This window comes from Triturus cristatus, chromosome 4_1 (assembly GCF_964204655.1).
Source record: "Triturus cristatus chromosome 4_1, aTriCri1.1, whole genome shotgun sequence".
Classification (NCBI taxonomy): Eukaryota; Metazoa; Chordata; class Amphibia; order Caudata; family Salamandridae; genus Triturus; species Triturus cristatus.
The window spans coordinates 1014624863-1014643847 of record NC_140585.1 but is presented as its reverse complement, the minus strand read 5'-3'; the positions used below and the strand labels follow the sequence as shown (position 1 = coordinate 1014643847).

The 18985-nt window shown below is 42.4% G+C and overlaps 1 protein-coding gene across 6 annotated transcripts in view; it reads left to right on the top strand.

Annotated features, from left to right (window-relative positions):
- LOC146855984 (transcriptional regulator QRICH1-like) overlaps positions 1–11783 on the top strand; it is a 234324-nt gene extending 222541 nt beyond the window's left edge. For all 6 annotated transcript variants that reach the window (XM_085653935.1, XM_085653937.1, XM_085653931.1 and 3 more), the window contains 2 exons: positions 2562–2646; positions 10503–11783. In XM_085653935.1, coding sequence (XP_085510061.1) covers positions 2562–2646; positions 10503–10695 — 278 coding nt within the window. In that variant the 3' untranslated portion in view covers positions 10696–11783. The remainder of the gene's footprint in view (positions 1–2561; positions 2647–10502) is intronic.
- The last annotated feature ends 7202 nt before the right edge of the window (positions 11784–18985 follow it).

The window sequence follows — 18985 nt, the reverse complement described above, 5'->3', positions numbered from 1 at the left end:
TAATGGAGCAGTTAATATCAGATAAGACTGGTACAACAGACAACCCAGCTACCCCCCCTACAGGAAGTGTTGTAGGATTTGGTGACTTGACGGGAGTGGTAACGTGTGCAATGGGTCCCAAGGAAGATCTCCTCACCCAATCTATTTCTTGGGAGATACGTCTTTCAAGAATGGAGATCTCATCCACAAGAAGAGACCCAGCGTTAGCAAAGTACGTATCCAATGTACCTGTTGGCCTCCCTGTCGCCATGGCACTCTTACTCCTAGTTTCTCTCGTGGTCATAGTGTCACGAACAGCTCCTGATGTCTGGAGGATTGCAGACAGCCTGAGGTGCCCCACGCCCTACCTTGCCCGTACTCGAACGGCCTCAAACGGCCCGCTCTTTGCCCGGTCTTCGCCCCGGGCGCGTTCCGCTGGCGCGTGTGGGCAATAGGCTTATGCTGAAGGAGGGGTCCGAAAGGGGGGCGGGGCCGGGAAGAGTCACCAGGTGTGCCGAGTAAGTTGATCAGAGAGCACCCTGGTCCTCGCAGTCCCGGCCTCTCAAGCTCCGCAACGGCCCCTCCACAGGCAGCGCAGCTTCCCCTCCGGTCGATTAGCAAAAGCAGGGCAGAGACCAGCTCCAAGGTGTCCAGATGTCAGTGTCAATTTTCAGCGAGCGGCTCCCGCGAAGCGGGGGCCGCGAGGAGTGGTGTTAGCGATGGGGGCGGGGCCGGGAAGAGTCACCAGGTGTGCCGAGTAAGTTGATCAGAGAGCACCCTGGTCCTCGCAGTCCCGGCCTCTCAAGCTCCGCAACGGCCCCTCCACAGGCAGCGCAGCGGCCCCTCCGGTCGATTAGCAAAAGCAGGGCAGAGACCAGCTCCAAGGTGTCCCGATGTCAGTGTCAATTTTCAGCGAGCGGCACTTTCCCTTTAAGGCGCTCAACCGCGACGTCTATTTAACTTTTAACCTTTATTCACACGCCGAGCTATCATCGTTCCCGCCGATGTAGTCAGGACGTTCACATCACCCCGGAAAGCATAGCACTGTTTTTCATTTTTAGCGGATGATTCACGCGTCATACTTTGCGCTTGAGCCTCGCCTTTTACCGCTGGATGTTGCATGTTTCACATTTTTTGAAGCCACAAGTGAAAGTTTCAGCGTGCACGTAATTTCGTTACTGCTCCACAAGTGGCAGAAACTCGATCATTTCGGCGTATAGTGGTTCACTACTTTTTGGCATGAGTATCATTGTGTGCACTTATTATCACGCATTGTATTTGTTGTTCACTCAAACACGGTATATGCGATTTGGCCCTCGTTAAGCATGCCTTCACAGTTACGGTTACATAACATGAGCACCGTGTTTTCACGGTTTTTTAATTGCACTATTGAGCACCATGCGGTTTTAAATATTTCTGCTATGGCAAGCATATAATTGTCATTAATATCTCTTGGTTCTTCACTGAGCACATATTTACACTTTTGAATCTGTGGCATGTTTTTTCAATTTATGGTACTAGGCTGCATGGTCAGCACATGCATAGGATGATGTTATTAGTTACTACCAGACTGTAGCAAATAGTGGTCAGTTATTGAAAAGTCGCCTGTTTCATTTTCACAACATGTTGATGCGACCCCTGATGAAGGGCCATGCTGGATCCGAAATGCATTGGAATGTATGATTTTTGTTTTCAACTGTACATGATTTGGCTACCAAGGAACCACTGGTAGAAAGCCACTAATTGATTGAATAAAATCAAATAAGAAGCTTCAGCAGCATACTAAGTGTATGAATCCATCGAATTTGCTCAAACAGCCATAAAAAACACCTGTGTTTTTTGATACGTGCTCCTGCCAACTTGGAGGGGTATTCCCTCCCAGCATACCTGTTGCATATTTTGAAGTGTATCAACAGATGTCAAAATACACAGTAAAACGTCACTTCATTTGCAGACAAAGTGAGCTTTAGAAATAATGCATTTTCCCTTAAATGCGTATCTAGCTGTTGTAAATGGTTCTGTGTCAAAAACATTAAATTCCACCAATTATATTTGGAAATTGCTAGAGTATTATGAGCTGTGTCCAAATTCAGAATCCCAAGAGCTCGGTAATTTGGAGGAAAGATTAATAATAACCAAGAATGAAGCTCCAACTCCTGCCCTCTGAAAATGGTAGAACCTCCATAAATTCTCACTCTTGGTACACTCATATGTTCCCCAGGTAGCCAAACAAACTGGTACCAAATGAATAAATTCCTAAAACCTGCCGCCAAATAAAGCAATCCAAATCATCTATTGGGTATTTTATGACTTTATGCATATAAACCCTAATGGCACAAGAAAAATAGGTCGATGGTTTACCTTCCAGCAATATTAGTGGATTGAAAATGTGCTGCTTTGAAAACTCTTGTGTTGAACTAGCTAAAATCACGATGTTCTGTTACTTTGCTGCTCAGTACTTGAACGCCATCCGGAACCTTAATGCTTTACAAATGACAACTGAGTGCAAAGTGATTTTTCACTAAAAGTGTACTACATTTTTTAAAATGTTTTTCTCAGAGTAACTTTTTTTTATATTTCAGAGGAGACATATGTTGAACAACTTGAAGATCCAGATAATCCACTAAAGTGTCCTATAAGGTTATATGACTTTTATCGCTTTAAATGGTAAGCATGCTTTTGATGACACATTGAATTGTTAACAAAAATGTGCTAATGCTGACATCTGTCCCTTCCATAATCTGTTAATTTACTAGAAGCCTGTTCTCATCCAATGAAGACACATCTGGGTATTGTTGTTATAAGGCTGAACTGTTCACTTTGGTCTAGAGACAGCTTTAGCTCTCACATCAGCCTCCTATTTTCCAAATATACAAAATGTGTATTTGTGGGAGCCATTGGCTGTCTTCACCATGAGTGACAGCATTTTAGTAGGACAGATGTGCTTAAAAAGGCTTTTTAAGTGTCCTAACTGTTAGGGGAATCTCTGCTTTCATTTCATTTGTTTTATTAATTTATGTTTGTGATGGGTTTATCTATTTTTTAACACATGCACAATACCGTTGGATGGGGGCAATGGGTTTATTATTTCTACACTTGTAATGCCTATCACATATGTTAGCAAAAAAGAAATAACATTTTAAAAAATCACAAGCTTACCAAGGCCAGAGCTTTTGGCTTTGCTAGTGCTTATTTTCTCATGCAAACAGATGTTTCATGTTTACCTTTCAAATATGGCGACAAAAAAAAATCTAAATTCTAAAACCTACTAGAACCGCCTCACTGAATAGAGGTGGGGGTTGGACTTCTCGCCGCAGCAGCACTTGCGGCTACAGCCGCCGCCGCATCAGTCATTCTGCGCCTGGAGGCGCCTTCATAATTGGACCCGGGCCCCCGCTGCATGGGACGCACGCGGCTGTGTGCCCGGGCGATAACCGGTCCAAGAGCGGGCCCCTCTGCACCCGTCATCGCCCAGAAGAGAATGGACTAGGGCCCACCCTCTTACTTCTGAATCCTGTAATCTTGCGACGGTGAGTGGGTGCTTCTCTGTTGTATATTGCCTGATCTCGTGGCCCTCCAGTCTGCTGGGAGTCGCACTTCCCTACGTAATCTGTCAACTCGGCCCGTAGTTTTGAGGTAATCTGACTTTTGAGGATGGAGAAGAGAAAGGCAGAAACCTCTAAAGGGGCTGAAAAAAAGACAGAGACAGCAATACTATATTGACTTTTTTAAATCAAGCCGTGGGGGTACTCGGATGAGATTACCAGTGCTGAAATAGAGCTGGCAGTTATTCATCCTATCTTAACGATTGACATAGATGCTCAAAGTGGGGCGGGCATTGATCTTGTCAATTTTACTACTAGTGCATCTCCTGCACCTTCTTTTATCAATCAAGCTCCTTTGACCAGCTCTTCGAGCACCCAGGTTGTACAGCCTACTGTTAGTGATGTTACATTGAAATGTCCTGATAACCCTCTTAATACAGGTGCTCGATGTAAAATATCTGACGTGACAGCCTCATCCTGCTAAACCAACTAGGAAGGCCACACCTGGCCGTAGGGAGATTTTAGCTATATCTGCATCTGACACAATTACAGCCCCTGGGCAGGATACAACAGAGTGCTCCCTTATGGCGTTTCTGAAAAATCTTGAATTCAAGATTTCAGAACCTTTAAATGAATTTGGCTCTTGGATATCTGTACTGGAGCAAATAGTATGATCTTTAAAAAGGTCGGTGGACAATCTACATTTAAGCATTAGCAGCCGCCCCAAGGATTTCTTTAGAACTATGTCAAATACAGGTCCTACAATTCCTATGAGCGAAGTTGCTGGCATCCTTGGAGCGGGAGCATCTCCCCTGGCCCAGGCTTAGGTTCCATCTAGAGCCTCATTACACTTGCCTTCCTACATCTGTAACCATCACCAACCGGCTCCCCTTCGTACAGCCGTGGATAATTCCAGTTGGCCAACCTCAGTTACAACCCAAGTGCTCGCTCAAAGGAGTCGTTCCAACTCCGTATCGTATTGGCTCTCCTAGTACATCCCCAAATCTTCCTTTGACAGACTATCCTTACAACATCACCATCCATCTGCCTCCGGCGGTCACCCCTTATATTGTAGTAGTGGTGGACGTACCTCTTTTGAGGAAGGATGGGCAGGAAAATTTTACTTAGTTCAAGAATAAAGTAGTCCATTGGCTGGCAACCAGGGTGAATGCTTATCAGCCTCGTACCCAGACTGTGGCAGAAGAAATCATAATGGCTCGAAGGGTTGGTTGGATAGGGCAGTCCCATAAAACATCTTCGGGTGACTGTATAATAGTGAACTTCAATAATCCTGCACGAGCTGGTTCAATTCTTCGAGCACTAGGGGAAATGGGGGCATCCATGGACTGCATTTCTGTTCTCCCTTTGGGATTTTTCTACTCGCCATCCAGCACTGAAGTTCTGGTCAGGAGAGGTTGTCCCTTGATTCGGAAAAAGTCATGCCATGAGCTAACCAATCCCTCTGCTTTTTCTGATACCCCCACTCTACAACTTAGCAAGCGCTAGTTACCTCTGAGCGAGTTGGAAGACCCCGATTGACTGGGCTCTACTCTTAGTGTTGACATTTCAAACCGGGCTCCCGATACTTTTAGTCAAGTTATTGTTAGGGTTCTCTGTTGGAATATAGCTGAGTGCAGAGCAAGCTTTCAGATGCTGGATGACTGAGCATGATGAAGAACTTTGATTTCATCTGTTTGTAGGAAACATAGGACACAGAGGGATGCTTACATTTAGATGGCTTTTCCTCGTATTCAGTTCCAGCAACCCACTCTGCCAGTGGACGCGCTAGAGGTGGTCTTACCACCCTAATATACTTAGCAAATAACTGTAAAGTGGAGGTCCTGAAGTGTAATCTAAAGACCATTTTGGGCATCCCTAAATCATTTTCTAGTAAGTGTAGATTGCTCCTTATTAATTTATATAACACAGTTAAATTGAATAAAGAGCTAGATGCCGTTGCTAGTCTTAAAGTATTTATTGAGGATTTTTATCAATCAGAGCTCCCATTTACTATAATCATGGTTGCCAGGGATTTTAATCTGCATCCCTGTTACGCCTGCACAATGTATATAGATTCCGAATCTGAGTAGCCACCTGATAACCAGGCGCACTTCAAACATACTTGCCAAAGTGATGTTGCTAATTTCTGAGTTTAATTTAGCGAATTTAATGGCCATCAGCCAGGACAACTTGAGTGAGAGTATACCTACATTTAAAGGGGGGGAACGGGGAGCACTGCACTGTTATATATTATATTCTTGTTTCCTGCTCTTTCTTTTCTGCACATTTAGAATTCAAGGTTTAAAGCCCAATTTGAGCAACCATAATCTGTTAACAGCCTTATTTCATTGGGACAAAAAACAATTCTGATCTTTATATAAGGAGCCCATCACCTTGACTAATCAGGGCCGAAGTGTGAGGTGGGCTTCCAGTGTTCCCTCAGATTTTGTCCAAAATTTGATTCTTGCATGTCAAGCTGATTTCCACTCCTGTTTGTCTGAAGAGAGTCACCCCAGAGCATTCTGAAGTCATTTCATATTATCAGCAGTTTTATTAAATCCAGGCTCTGTAAGATCGCTCCATCACCTGTAACATATGTAGAAAGATGGTTTGATTGGCTTTATCAACCCATAAGGATCTCTGGAAACGTCTGCATGCGAGGCCACGTTCCTAAGAGAAAATGAAAAGGGCCAGGGCTGCTTTTAGTACGGCATGTGAGGACTGTAAAATCCAGCTCAAAGAGGAGTCCTGGGATAAGTTATTAACTGCTAGTCGTCAGCGTGACAGCTCTGCATTTTGGAGTGTCGTCAATTCGCCCTTGTTCAGCTATGATCACCTCTCTAACCAGGCCTGTACTATCTCATCCCAGGCCTGGGTTGTTCATTTTAAGGCTGTCGTCTATAACCTTGATGAGGAGCCTGAGGTGTGGAGGCATTTGAGGCCTGACAGCATATTGTCTTTCATCTATCAGAGGTCAGAGCTGCCATTTCTCAGTTAACATCAAACAAAGCACCGGGGCCAGATGGGGTACCAGGGGATCTTTTTAAAACTTGTATTGGTCTGGGGGGCCCTCTGTTGACACTACATCTAAATTCTGCAGCCACTGGAACTCTCCCATTAACCTGGTCCCAATCAATAATAGTCCCCGTCTTTAAAAAGGTCAACAGATCAGATCCTGCTTATTTCAGGCCTATTTCCCTGGTGGACTCAGAAGTGAAAATCATTGGTCAGATGCTATTAAACCGCCTTTCAGCTTGGGCTGAGGAGAGAGGCTTTTTTTCCGACCTACAGTATGGGTTCCGTTCTGGCCGAGCTACTATAGAGCAAACCTTGAATCTTTATTTGCTAATTAGTAAATATACCAAGGCTAAGAAGGGGGGCAATCTATCTGGCTTCATGGACCTTAGTTCTGCCTTCCACAGAGTAAACCGATCTAAGTTGTGATCCATGATGGCTCAGATGGATGTCAACCCGGTTTTAATTAACTTTTTGTATGATCTGCATAAAGATCTTTCAGCCAGTATTCGGTTTGGTCCTAACTGGAGTCTTTTAAGCTGCGGCATGGGGTTCGGCAAGGCTGTATTTTAGCTCCTTTTTCAACATTTTTTTTTATATTAATCAAATGGAGCTAGCCTTGATAGTTACGGATGGGGAGGTCCCTAAAGTGGGTGTCCACTTTATGCAGACGACACAGTTTTAATTGCACGAACAGCAAAAGGCCTGCAGAAACGTCTTACTCTTTTTTTTTTTAATCAGTTTTATGAATAGCCTTGATTTGACAACAAATATTTCAAAGTCACATGTCATGAAGTTTGGCCCACCCAGCACGAAAACAATGAAATACGTAATAGATGGCCACCATATTAGCCAGGTAGATAGATACATTTAGTTATTTGGGGGTCCAATTGGACCCTGAGCTTAGTTGGCATTCACTTATAACCCAGAACACTTCGTCTTTTTAATAGAGAGATATTTAGTATAGGAGACTTTTCCTGCCGGTTTTGGCGCACTTACATACATTCGGTCCTGGAAATTTACAGGGCCAAGTGCGTCCCATTAGCGAGTTATGGTAGTGGAATATGGAGAAAATGCCCGGTAGACGCAATCCAAGTAGCAGAAAATACATTTTTAAGGGGGCCTTTTAGGAGTTCCACAAAGTGTACCTTATGAAATTGTCCATAAAGAACTGGGCTTAGATTATATTATTGATCAGCTCCGTCTCAGCCCTCTAAAAATCTGGCATTCTATCTGGTTAAAAGAGGAACTTGGTTTAAGCAGACTAATCTTGCAGGATTGCTTAAAACTGGAAACATCCTCCCTGATCGGCATATGTTGCACATAATATGCAGATTCTTGGGAGGTGACCTGTGTGACAACCGTTCCAGTATAAGTCGCTTCGATGGCAAATGGGTTGCAACCGATTTTAAGGTTAAGTTGTTAGCAGAGCGTGAGGATTCTGCAGTAATGAAACTTTCGCTCAATGCGACATGCGATTTTAGTGAAAACTGTAAGCAACATAGAAACTTATTTGACTTGGAACTGACACGGCATCAACGCCGTCTGTTAACTTATTTTAGGCTGAACTTATTTCCTTGAATATTGCCTTTTACTCATGGTTGTTTTACTAATGCAGACTTGCCTTTCTGTAACTGTGACAATGCTTCGATGAACGACGCACTGCATGTCGTTATGATCTGCTCTAAATAGAATAACTTGCGACACAAGTTTTTATGTACAATTTTAAAACAATTTAATTTTACCCAAGTTTGGCCTGCTTTACTACACTTACAGCTGCTAAACTCCCCTTCAGTTTGCTTTTCCCTTGTATGCTTTCTTATGGGGTTTTTAAAATAAGTATGAAAATGTTGAAGATAATCTGTGTACTAGTTTAAATGTCTTGACTTTTATGATTTTATTTTTAAAATCGAATAAAGATTATGAACTGAACTGATTCCTTCACCATCGGAGTTCAGGGGAGGGGTGCGGAGAAGGGAGAGTAGGGAATGGAGAAAAACAGTTTTCAAGAATTAAGCCATTGCACTTTTGAGATGCCTATGTTCCCCCGAACCTGCTGGTTGGAACTCCTGATGCTTATTCTAGTTGCAATTGAATGGACTGGAGATCGTTGTAGCTGCACTCTTTAATTTATCCCAGGCTTTTTTCTGTATTTATACTAGTATAGGCGTGCAAACAGGAAAAGATTGGACCAAGGCGAAATTTTAATTAAGCCGGCATTTTTTGGGACATTTTGCGTTATGTTTGTTGCACAAAATTCCTGAAATTACACCCTTACAGCACATAGCGTAATTATGCACCCATTTGCTATAAAAAGTTACCTGGCCTGGCAGTTCAGGCTGGAATGTTCCCATAGGAAGCAGGGTCAAGACTGATTTGCAAATGACCGGGTCCAAACAGGGTAGGCATGGTGAGCAAAAATATTATGGATTTAACCCAGATCTGTGACTGTGAGCGAATGTTTGACAATGTTCAGCATTCCGTCCATCATCTTTTTGTGTTGCTATAGTCGCCCTTAGTGGGAAGGGTATGCTCAGACCTGGGTCCCGTGCTCACTATGCCACTGGATTACACAGCTAGCCTTAATGATAGTTGATACCCATTTGGATCAGGGTCAATACTGATTTGCATATGGCTGGTTCCAAACTGGGGTGGCTTGGGGAGCAAAAAAACTATGGATTTGATTAATCCAGATCTGTGACTGAGGGTGAATGTTTGACAATTTTCAGCATTCCGTCCATCATCTTTTTGTGTTGCTCCAATCTGAAGTTAGCACTTAAGTGTAATAAGGGAACCCAGTGTTTAGTCTATGGGAGCAATGGTAAGCCAGCTTTACTTAAACCCACTTGTCCTACTTTTTAAATACCATGCCCTAAGAGCCTTTAGGGTCTATGTTATGGTTGACACATGAGCATTGAAAAAATGGTTTAGGTATTGGCAAAAGGTTCAATTTGCCATGTTCAAAAGGGAGATTAGAACTACACTACAGGCTGCAGTGGCATGTTTTACAGTGCTACATTAGTGGATGGAAGCATCTATAGCCAATCTAGCCACATTTCCTGAATTTCCCATTAAAAAATGGAAAATGTTTTATGACCCAGTTGGTTGATTATTCCGTTTCATTCTTTGTGGTTAAAACACTTGCAGTCTTTAGAGTCAATTTTCAAATATGTAATTTATTTTCAAAACGAAAGTTCTTTAAAAAAAAAAAAAAAAAAAGTGTTTCAGGGATTTCACATATGGGTTGAGATAATTATGTTAATTCATTTTCCCTCTTCATATTCAACTTGTAATACTGACCATGGCAGAGCTGGGTTTATCACACTGGCCAAAGCCCTGCTTCTGCTTTCTTATTCTTGTTATATTTATTGTAGGACAGGTACCGACTGGTTTATGTAGACTTATCACAGCCTCAGTACAAACAAACATCAAATGTCTTGGTACTTTCGTAAACACATAAGTACAAATGGCTAGGCAGGAAAACATTTTCTCTCTCCAAACCATGGTGGTGGAGGCTATTTGTGTTAAGGCAAAAGAAAATGTTGGCAAAAGAAGAGTATGTAATAAAAATGGTGAAAGAGCTTCGTGACGGGATGTGACAGATTAGAGAAGGGGAAGCTTCTCTCTTCCCCCACCCAATGTTAATACATAAATGAAACCGAGTGAAGAACTTCTCCCCTTCGGTCAAACATAACAGGAAAATAATTGTCAAAAAATTGATCAGCAAGGAATTGTATACCTAATTGCTGCATAGGTAACTGTATTCTATGTGAATAACCCATTAGCACTGGAATTAATAATTTACCTATAATCTTGTGTGAAATAGGTCACGTTTTCTCAGTTTGTTTTTCTCAGGCTGTACTAGCCAAATGCATATTTATATATATTTTTTTAATACATCAAGGACATTTTAGATGCCAACATTGCTCATTAATTAATGTATCTTCCTTTCATGTTTTTAAGTCCTCAGACTGCAAAGGGGCCTGGCGAACATTTCTATTTGGTACCTGAACCAGTGGTAGTTCCCAACAGTCCGATCTGGTACTCAACCCAGCCTGTCAGCGAACAAGTGATGGAACAGATGTTGAGTAGAATACTTCTGGTAAAGGAGATCCAGGAATCACACGCCTCATCCCGTCTGACACTGTACCAATGAGCACCTGGCCTACTCTTCTTTCTGACCGATTGACTTACAGTTGTATAAACTATTGTTGGTAAAGCATGAGCAAGTTGTGTAGAGAATATTCAGTACGCTTTCAAGTGAGTGAATGCCTTAAACCCAATCTGTTCGTAAATGAAAGTAGACGTCTTTAAATGCGCTAACTTTTAAAATAACAAAAATGCAAATTTTTTGTATTTCATTATGTATATTGTGTTCATCTATAGTAACTTCTGGGACACAAAATGGAACAAATAAGCTAACGGTTTTAGTGCTTTGATGGGCCAATTGTAGTACCCAAACTTGTATTTCTCGTTACTTTACTTTGTCCACTATTTACACAGTTGAGTATATAAAGCAGTGTTCTTTCACAGAAAGTCTAATGGCACAAACATGTACCACGTGAGAGACTGCTTAAAATAGATGGCATACATTTGTGATGGTTAGAAACTTGCAGTGTATTATTTCATAATATATTAGTGCAATCTTCTTTTTTGATACACACACCTCTCTTGACATTCTAGTATTGTGCTTCCTTTAGAAAAGGATGATGCTTCCATTACAAGTAAACATGTAAAATCACTGACTTCAGGGCAAAGAGGAGTACAGAGGTAAACCAACATCATCAACAGTTTGTCGAGGAACTTTTGAAAGTGATGGGTTTTTCTTGACTTGAGTGTCTGGCATTGTTAGTGTAAAATGTGCCTAAGTAAGTTGTCATTACAGACTTGACACTTTATTAGTATGACATCTTTTGTGTGCATGCACAGAAGGTTTACACATTTATGCTAAGGAACTATACAACCTTACCTCAAAATCCATGAATGCTGTGCCTTAACACAATCGAGGCACTTGTATTTATTTCAGTTGTGACTGATGTCGATTTTAATTACTGGTGTTTTAGTAAGTTTACTTTTACAGAGAGATTTGTATATTTTCACTTACAATGTAAAATGGAAATCACAGACTAACAGGATGAAATTGAGTTTTGTTATCAGACTTACGCTATATTTATGGTATATTTGTTATTTAATACAAATTGAGCACTACTTTTGATTTGGAAATAAAATTGCTATGAATGTCAACTGGATATTGTACTTCAAACTGTACTTCTGTAAACCAGGAACACCAACATCCTTTATATATGTGTTGGGTTCGACTCTTTCCGATGAGTGACGATTGGATGATGTCTTAGCGATCAAGTAGTAGCTTGCTTTGCATTTTATCGATTCGTCTTACTTGTCCAGATGACTTCCCCGAGGTGCAGGAGGATCCAGAAACACACATCCAAAATTCTTTAAGCAAACTGACGTTTTGATCGAAGGGGTGGGTGAAAATCTGTAAATATTGAACATGGGTATAAGTGCCTTCCAGAATGCCCTGCTGCTGTTCAGCCAATATGGTTTTCCTAACATAGTCATCAAAATAATTGCAAGACCAGTGGAGCTCAATTGTATTAAACTGCTTAAGATATAAGGACTGAGCAGAAAAATATATGTTTGAGGCATGTGAGCTGTATATCACATGCTTTGCATACTCCTGCGATCTAGTGTTGGGTCTGGATGTTTACAAGTTGTTTTTCTTCGAAGAACTCTTCCCAGTCATGAGGTAGGTGACTCCTCCGTTTGGCGATAGTGCGCACGGACATCGACTCAATTGTTTTTTTTGCCGCCATCGGGTTCAGATGTGTATTGCTGCATACCAGTTCAAAACTTTTCTTCTAGTTCCCCTCGGTGCGCAATCCAGTCTACCCGCGTCTATATTGTTTTGGACGCTTATCCCACTTCTCCGCGTATCGTATCAGTCGACGAAAACCTCTATTTTGATTTGTAAACTTGGGGAAGGCCTTCCGGCCTAACCGCGTCTGTCCACCTCGCAGTTGATGGAACGGACTTCATTCATATTCTGCCCTTGGTGCCAGACGAAGTATTCGTGCAGATTGTTTCGATCGAAGACAATGTTCGACGTTGCGAAATGCAGAGCCAAAACGTCTTCGGTGACGGATCCGAGCACGAATTTGACGCACAAGGGGCCGAGGAAGAACAAGAAGTACTTGCATGCTTTCCAGAATTGGACTCCGAGATGGTAGACGAGTGACCACTAGGTCAACGTCCCATGAGTACTGAACACCCCTTGCCCCAAAATTCAAATCTTCAAACTCCATATTATTTCAGACCAACGAGACTGGAAGCGCAGACGAAACTGACTGACTAACGCGGACAAAACCGATCGAAAAACGCAGCTTCGAGGATAATTCAACACGGTGACAACATGATCACCTAAAACTCAGCGCACAGAAGAGACGCGCCCCCAATCGGCTCCACAATAAGCATTCAAGCGAGGATCACTCCAACTCATCAGACATAACAGTCCCCCTTCCGTCTTCCACACAGAAAAGTTTCCCCTCTATTTCAAAACGCTCCTCTCCATTCAAACCAAGGTCCTGATGAGAGGCCCAGCTAACCAAGGGTCTCGAAACGCGTAGACCTTGTATAAAGACCACAAGAACTTGAAAAATCTACAAATAAGAATCATTCATACATGTTTTTCTGAATGTTCTATTTCTGTGGTCCAAACAGAAAAGACTGTAAAATACGTTGTTCTTTTGTGTTCACTTCCTGATCAAAATAGCCTGCGTGAACGTATGAGTGGACAAGAGTGTTTGGTATGTGAGATCAGTATGTTAGTTGCGAGCGAATAATCGGTGTGGTGTAACTATTACAAACTTTTTTGTGTATTGTGACTCTTTTTTTTAAAAAAAATTGCTTCGGCAATAGGAAGGTTTAAAATATCTAAAGAAATATTATTAAATACTGATTAATTCAAGCAAAAGAAAAGTCTTTGACACTTTTTGTTTCATTCTCAAAATGTGTCCTCTTAAATAATATGGAGTTTGAAGACTTAGCGCAGTACTAGCAGTGTTACTGTTCTAATAGAGGCTCAGCTTTACTGCCTCCAGCCTACCTCCAGTTTTGGTCACGGCCAAAATTCAAATCAGCACAAGCAAAAGGCTTTGGTTCCACCCTCGCCTTCGGGCTAAGGTCGGCACCGAGAAGATGTTTCTGACGCTCTGCCTTCTGGTTCGGCACCAAAACATGCTGCTAAGCCTTCGAGCTCGGGATCGAGTCAGCCAAAATCAGGAACCGAGTGGAAACCAGGATCGAAGCCAAAAACCGCTTCGGAGTCAAATCCTTGCCACCGAAATCTAAGACGGCTTCTGACCTGAAATCTTCCACACTGAAAAGCCATTCCATCCCTGCACCAAGTCCTCAGTGCTGAAACCGAAAAATATTCCTACGAAGCAACAGGATCCGATTTTTGACGTTTCAGCACCCAAATCGGACCCAAAACAGAAGGAACTGTATATTAATCCAGATACAGGACATGTCCTTATTAAACTGCCTCAGAAGCACAAACCTCAGCCAGAGGACACACTTTATCATATTCCTTTGAAGAGGAAGAATTTTACTAACCCCTCTCCTCCTCCTCCTCCTCCTCCTCCTCCTCCTCCAACACATTCCCCTGCACCACCTTCCCCAACATTGGAGCATTTACTCATTACACCAACTAACTCTCCACCACCACCCCTTGATGATGATGATGATGATGAGGGACATGCGGGGGACAATATTTTACCAATAGATCCCTGGAAGGATTACAACACTGATTGACCCACAGATAACAACTCAAAATCTTTACCCTGCAAAGCCTTTCCCTCCTGACGGCAATGTGGGATATCTACAATTACTCGCTAGAGCTGCAGAATATCATGGAGTACAATTGCATAAAGAATCTCTAGAGGAAGATTTCTTATTTGAAATGCTCAGTAACACACAAAGGGCTAGCCAGACTCCCTATGCTCAAAGGTAGGATGAGACATGCCGATGATATTTTTAAAGACCCTGTGCATGCTTGTATTCTCACCCCCAGAATAGACCAAAGATATAAGCCTACACCCTCCGATCTAGCTTTTCTTAAAGGGCAATTACCACTAGACTCTTTGGCTGTCTTGAATTCCTATAAACGGGCCAATTCACAAACTACAGGGGATGCCCACCTCCAGACAAAGAGTCAAAACTGTTAGACTCCTCTGGTAAAAAAGTGAGAGCCCAAGCAGCAAATCATTGGTGCATTGCAAACACCCAGGCCCTGCTAGCCAGTTATGATAGAGCACACTGGGACAACATGGAGCAATTGCTCCTATATCTCCTAAATGAGCACAAAGCGAAAGCTCAGGATTTAGTGCAGTAAGGGAAGCTCATCTTCAATTCGTCAATTAGATGTGCTTTAGATGCTGCTGACTCTGCAGCTAGATAAATCAACACTATTGTGTTACTAAGGAGGCATGCATGGTTGAGGATTTCTGGTTTCAAACCGGAAGTCTAACAGTCTATTTTAAATACTCCATTTGACAAGGAGCATCTCTTCGGCCCGAAGTAGATAATTCATTGGAAAAAAAATGAAAAAATATACTGAAGTGGCCAAGTGTATGGGAGCTCTGCAGTCTCCTTCCAATCATGCCTCCTTTCAGGCAAAGGATCACACCATGTAATTCCCCCTTCCCTAACAAGCAGTGACTTGCCTGCACTTCCCCCGATCATTTAACCTGTCAGGGGGCGTTTTCTACAATTCCTCTCCATTTGGCAATCTATAATCACAGACAAATGGGTGTTAGGAATTATCCAACATGGTTACTGCCTGGAGCTTACCAACAATCCTCCAAACATTTCTCCATGCTCTTGCAAAATGTCACCAGAACATTTACACCTACTCGAACAAGAAGTCCAGTCTCTCTTGTTAAAGAAGCCATAGACCCTGTACCGTTGCAATATCAAGGGTTAGGAGTGTACTCCCTGTATTTTCTGATGCCCAAAAAGTACGGCTTCTTGAGTCCTATTCTGGACCTCGGAGAACTAAATCACTACATACTGTCAGAGCATTTCCACATGGTGACACTTCAACAAGTGCTCCTACTTCTTCAACGGGGTGACTTTGTCTACACTAGATTTAAAAGACGCATATTTCCACATTCCAATTCATCCCTTTCATCGCAAATACCTCAGATTCATGTTAGCGGGTCATCATTACCAATTCAAAGTACTACCGTTTAGAGTCACCACTGCTCCCAGGGTATTTACCAAATGCCTGGCAGTAGTCGCAGCCCATTTGAGAAGACAGCACATCCATGTCTTCCCATACCTGGACGAATAGGCTCATCAAAGCCAGCACTTACCAAAAGTGTTTCCAACTCACTCAAGCCACTATTCACTTACTGCACCAACTAGGGTTTGCAGTAAATGCGTTTAAGTCTCATCTACAGCCTTCCAACACACAAAACTACCTGGGAGCCGCAATAGATGCTCAAAGAGCTCTAGCCTCTCCCAATACAGGCAGATTTCTCAGTATTCAGTCCCTTCACACTCCGTTTCAACCCAACCAATTGTTACCAGCAAAAGTATTCATGCAACTGCTCGGTATGATGGCGTCTTGTATTGTAATTGCTCCCCATGCAAGACTGCACATGCGTCCCCTTCAAGAATGCTTAGCAAGTCAGTGGAACCAGTCGCAGGGTCAGTTGACCAATCTGGTGTTGGTAGATGGCCGCACCTATCGTTCTCTGCAGTGATGGAACCCACAAAATGTATCCATAGGGCTGCCCTTTATCGACCCAGTTCCACAGGCAGTGCTAACAGTAGACACATCGCTCACTGGTTGGGGTGCTTACCTACACAATCACACAATACAAGGGTTATTGAGTCTAAAATACAAGACTCTCAATATAAGTCACTTAGAGATTTTCAAACTCACCTCACAGGCAAAGCTGTCCTAGTGCCCACAGATAACATGACAGCTATGTACTATATACAGAAACAGGGTGGGGGGGGCACACACACTCCAACTGTCACGCCTAGCACAAGCCATTTGGAAATGAGCTATACACCACAAGATTTATGTCCTGGCAGAACATCTTCCAGGGTTAAACAAACAGATTGCAGACCTTCTCAGCAGACAGAGACAGCAAATCCATGAGTGGTAGCTTCATCCCCCAGATTCGCCTCCCCTACTTTCATAAATGGGGATTCCCTCACATAGACCTGTTGGCTACAGCTCAAAACGAAAAACGCCCCAGCTTCGCCTCCAGGTTCCCACACCCGCTCTCCAAATGGATCAACTGGTCAGGGATATTTGCCTATGCTTTTCCGCCTCTCCCACTCATTCCGCTGATAGTTCGGAGGCTCAGACAAACATCCCTCAAAATGATTCTCAGAACTCCCACATGGGCACGTCAACCTTGGTTCACCACCCTGCTGGAGCTTTCAGTAGTTCCACACCAAAAGCTCCATCTCAACCCCAGTCTCCTCTCTCAGAGCCATGAAGAAATCAGGCATTCATATTCCAAAGAACTCAACCTAGCGATTTGGCTCCTGAAGTTCTAGAGTTTGGTTATTTACAATTACCACCAGACTGTATGAATATCCTGAAAGAGGCTAGAAAACCTACTACTAGGGCATGTTATGCAGCAATATGGAAACGGTTTGTTATCTATTGTAGCAATATCAATGCCCTTGATGCTGCGGTACAAAACATCTGTTATCTCCTACACTTAGATCAATCTGGACTAGGCTACACATCCATTTGTTGCATCTAGCAGCAGTAGCTGCATACTTACAAAACAGACAACACTTATTCCTATTCAAAGTGTCAGTAATTAAGGCCTCTATGGAAGGATTAAAAAGAGTGATACCACCAAGAGTCCCACCTGCACCAGTATGGAACTTAAGATAGTCCCTATAAGGCTAATGGGTCCACCTTTTGAACCAATGCACAGGTGTTAATTACAATTCCTGTCTTGGAAGATTGCCTTTCTCATTGCAATCCCATCACTAAGGAGAGTTGGTGAACTTCAGGCACTAACTATACAAGAGCCTTTCTTTCAGCTACACAAAGACAAAGTGGTTCTTCGAACCAATCCCAAATGTCTTCCTAAAGTAGTTTCTGCTTTTTATATTAATCAATCAGTTGAGTTAAATGTGTTCTTTCCTCAACCTGATTCTGTAGCAGAACGAGCTCTACACCCACTAGATGTTAGAAGAGCTCTACTATATTAAGTAGAAAGAACAAAAGAATTTCGCAAGACAAAACAGCTTTTTGTTGCTCTTTTGCCATCACACAAAGGCAATCCCATATCTAAATCGGGAATTGCAAGATGTATCATGAAATGTATCCAAACATGCTATGTAAAGGCAAAAAGAACTTCAATAATACCCCCTAAAGCACATTCCACCTGCAAAATAGGGGCTACTATGACCTCCTTAAGAAATATTCCTTTAGCTGACATCCGTAAAGCAGCAACATGGTCTACACCGCACACATTCACCAAACCCTATTGTGTAGATGCAACCAGCTAATGTAGGTCAGGCAGTACTTAAAACACTTTTTCAAACAACTGCAAGAGCTACAGGGTAGCCACCGCTTTGGGAGCATATTGCTGTATAGTCTATGCAAAGCATGTGATCTACAGCTCACATGCCTCAAACAGATAATGTTACTTACCCCTTAAGCATCTATTCTTGGCATGTAGAGCTGTAGATTCACATGTGCCCACCCTCCTCCCCGGGTACCTATACCTTTTGCAGTTTCTTTCTTTACATACAAACGCACGGCCATCTCTATTCTAAACTTACTAACTCCATTCTCACCCTCTGTGGGAAAACAATCTAACAATGGAGTCGATGCCATACGCACTATCACCAAAAGGAAGAGTCACCTTCCTCATGACTGGAAAGACTTTTTAGAAGAAAAACAACTTGCAAACATCCAGACCCAACACTAGATGGCAGGAGTATGCAAAGCATGTGAATGTACAGCTCTACATACCAAGAACAGATGCTTACTGGGTAAGTAACATTATCCTTGTTTCTCTGTTCGGTATACTTGTACCTAAATTCATTGGGTCTATTATCATTCATTACAACAACAAATTTCTCTTTAGATGACACAATATTTTTTATTTCCAATAATAAACTGTATCGTTTAAGTCAGTTTTGGTTATCTTTTCTTTGAAAGAGGGACCCTAACAGCGATTAAATAGAGATACACGAGGTAAACTTCAAAATGTCCCAGAGCAAACAAATTCAAAATTGAAATCTGGAAGTGAATACTAAATATTAACACGTAGCCAATAACTAGGAGGGTAAGACTTAAAGGAAAAAATGCTTTTTTTCAGAAATGGGGGGTGTTAATTGAAGATGAAATTACAAAATCGTAGTAGTCCAAATACACTATT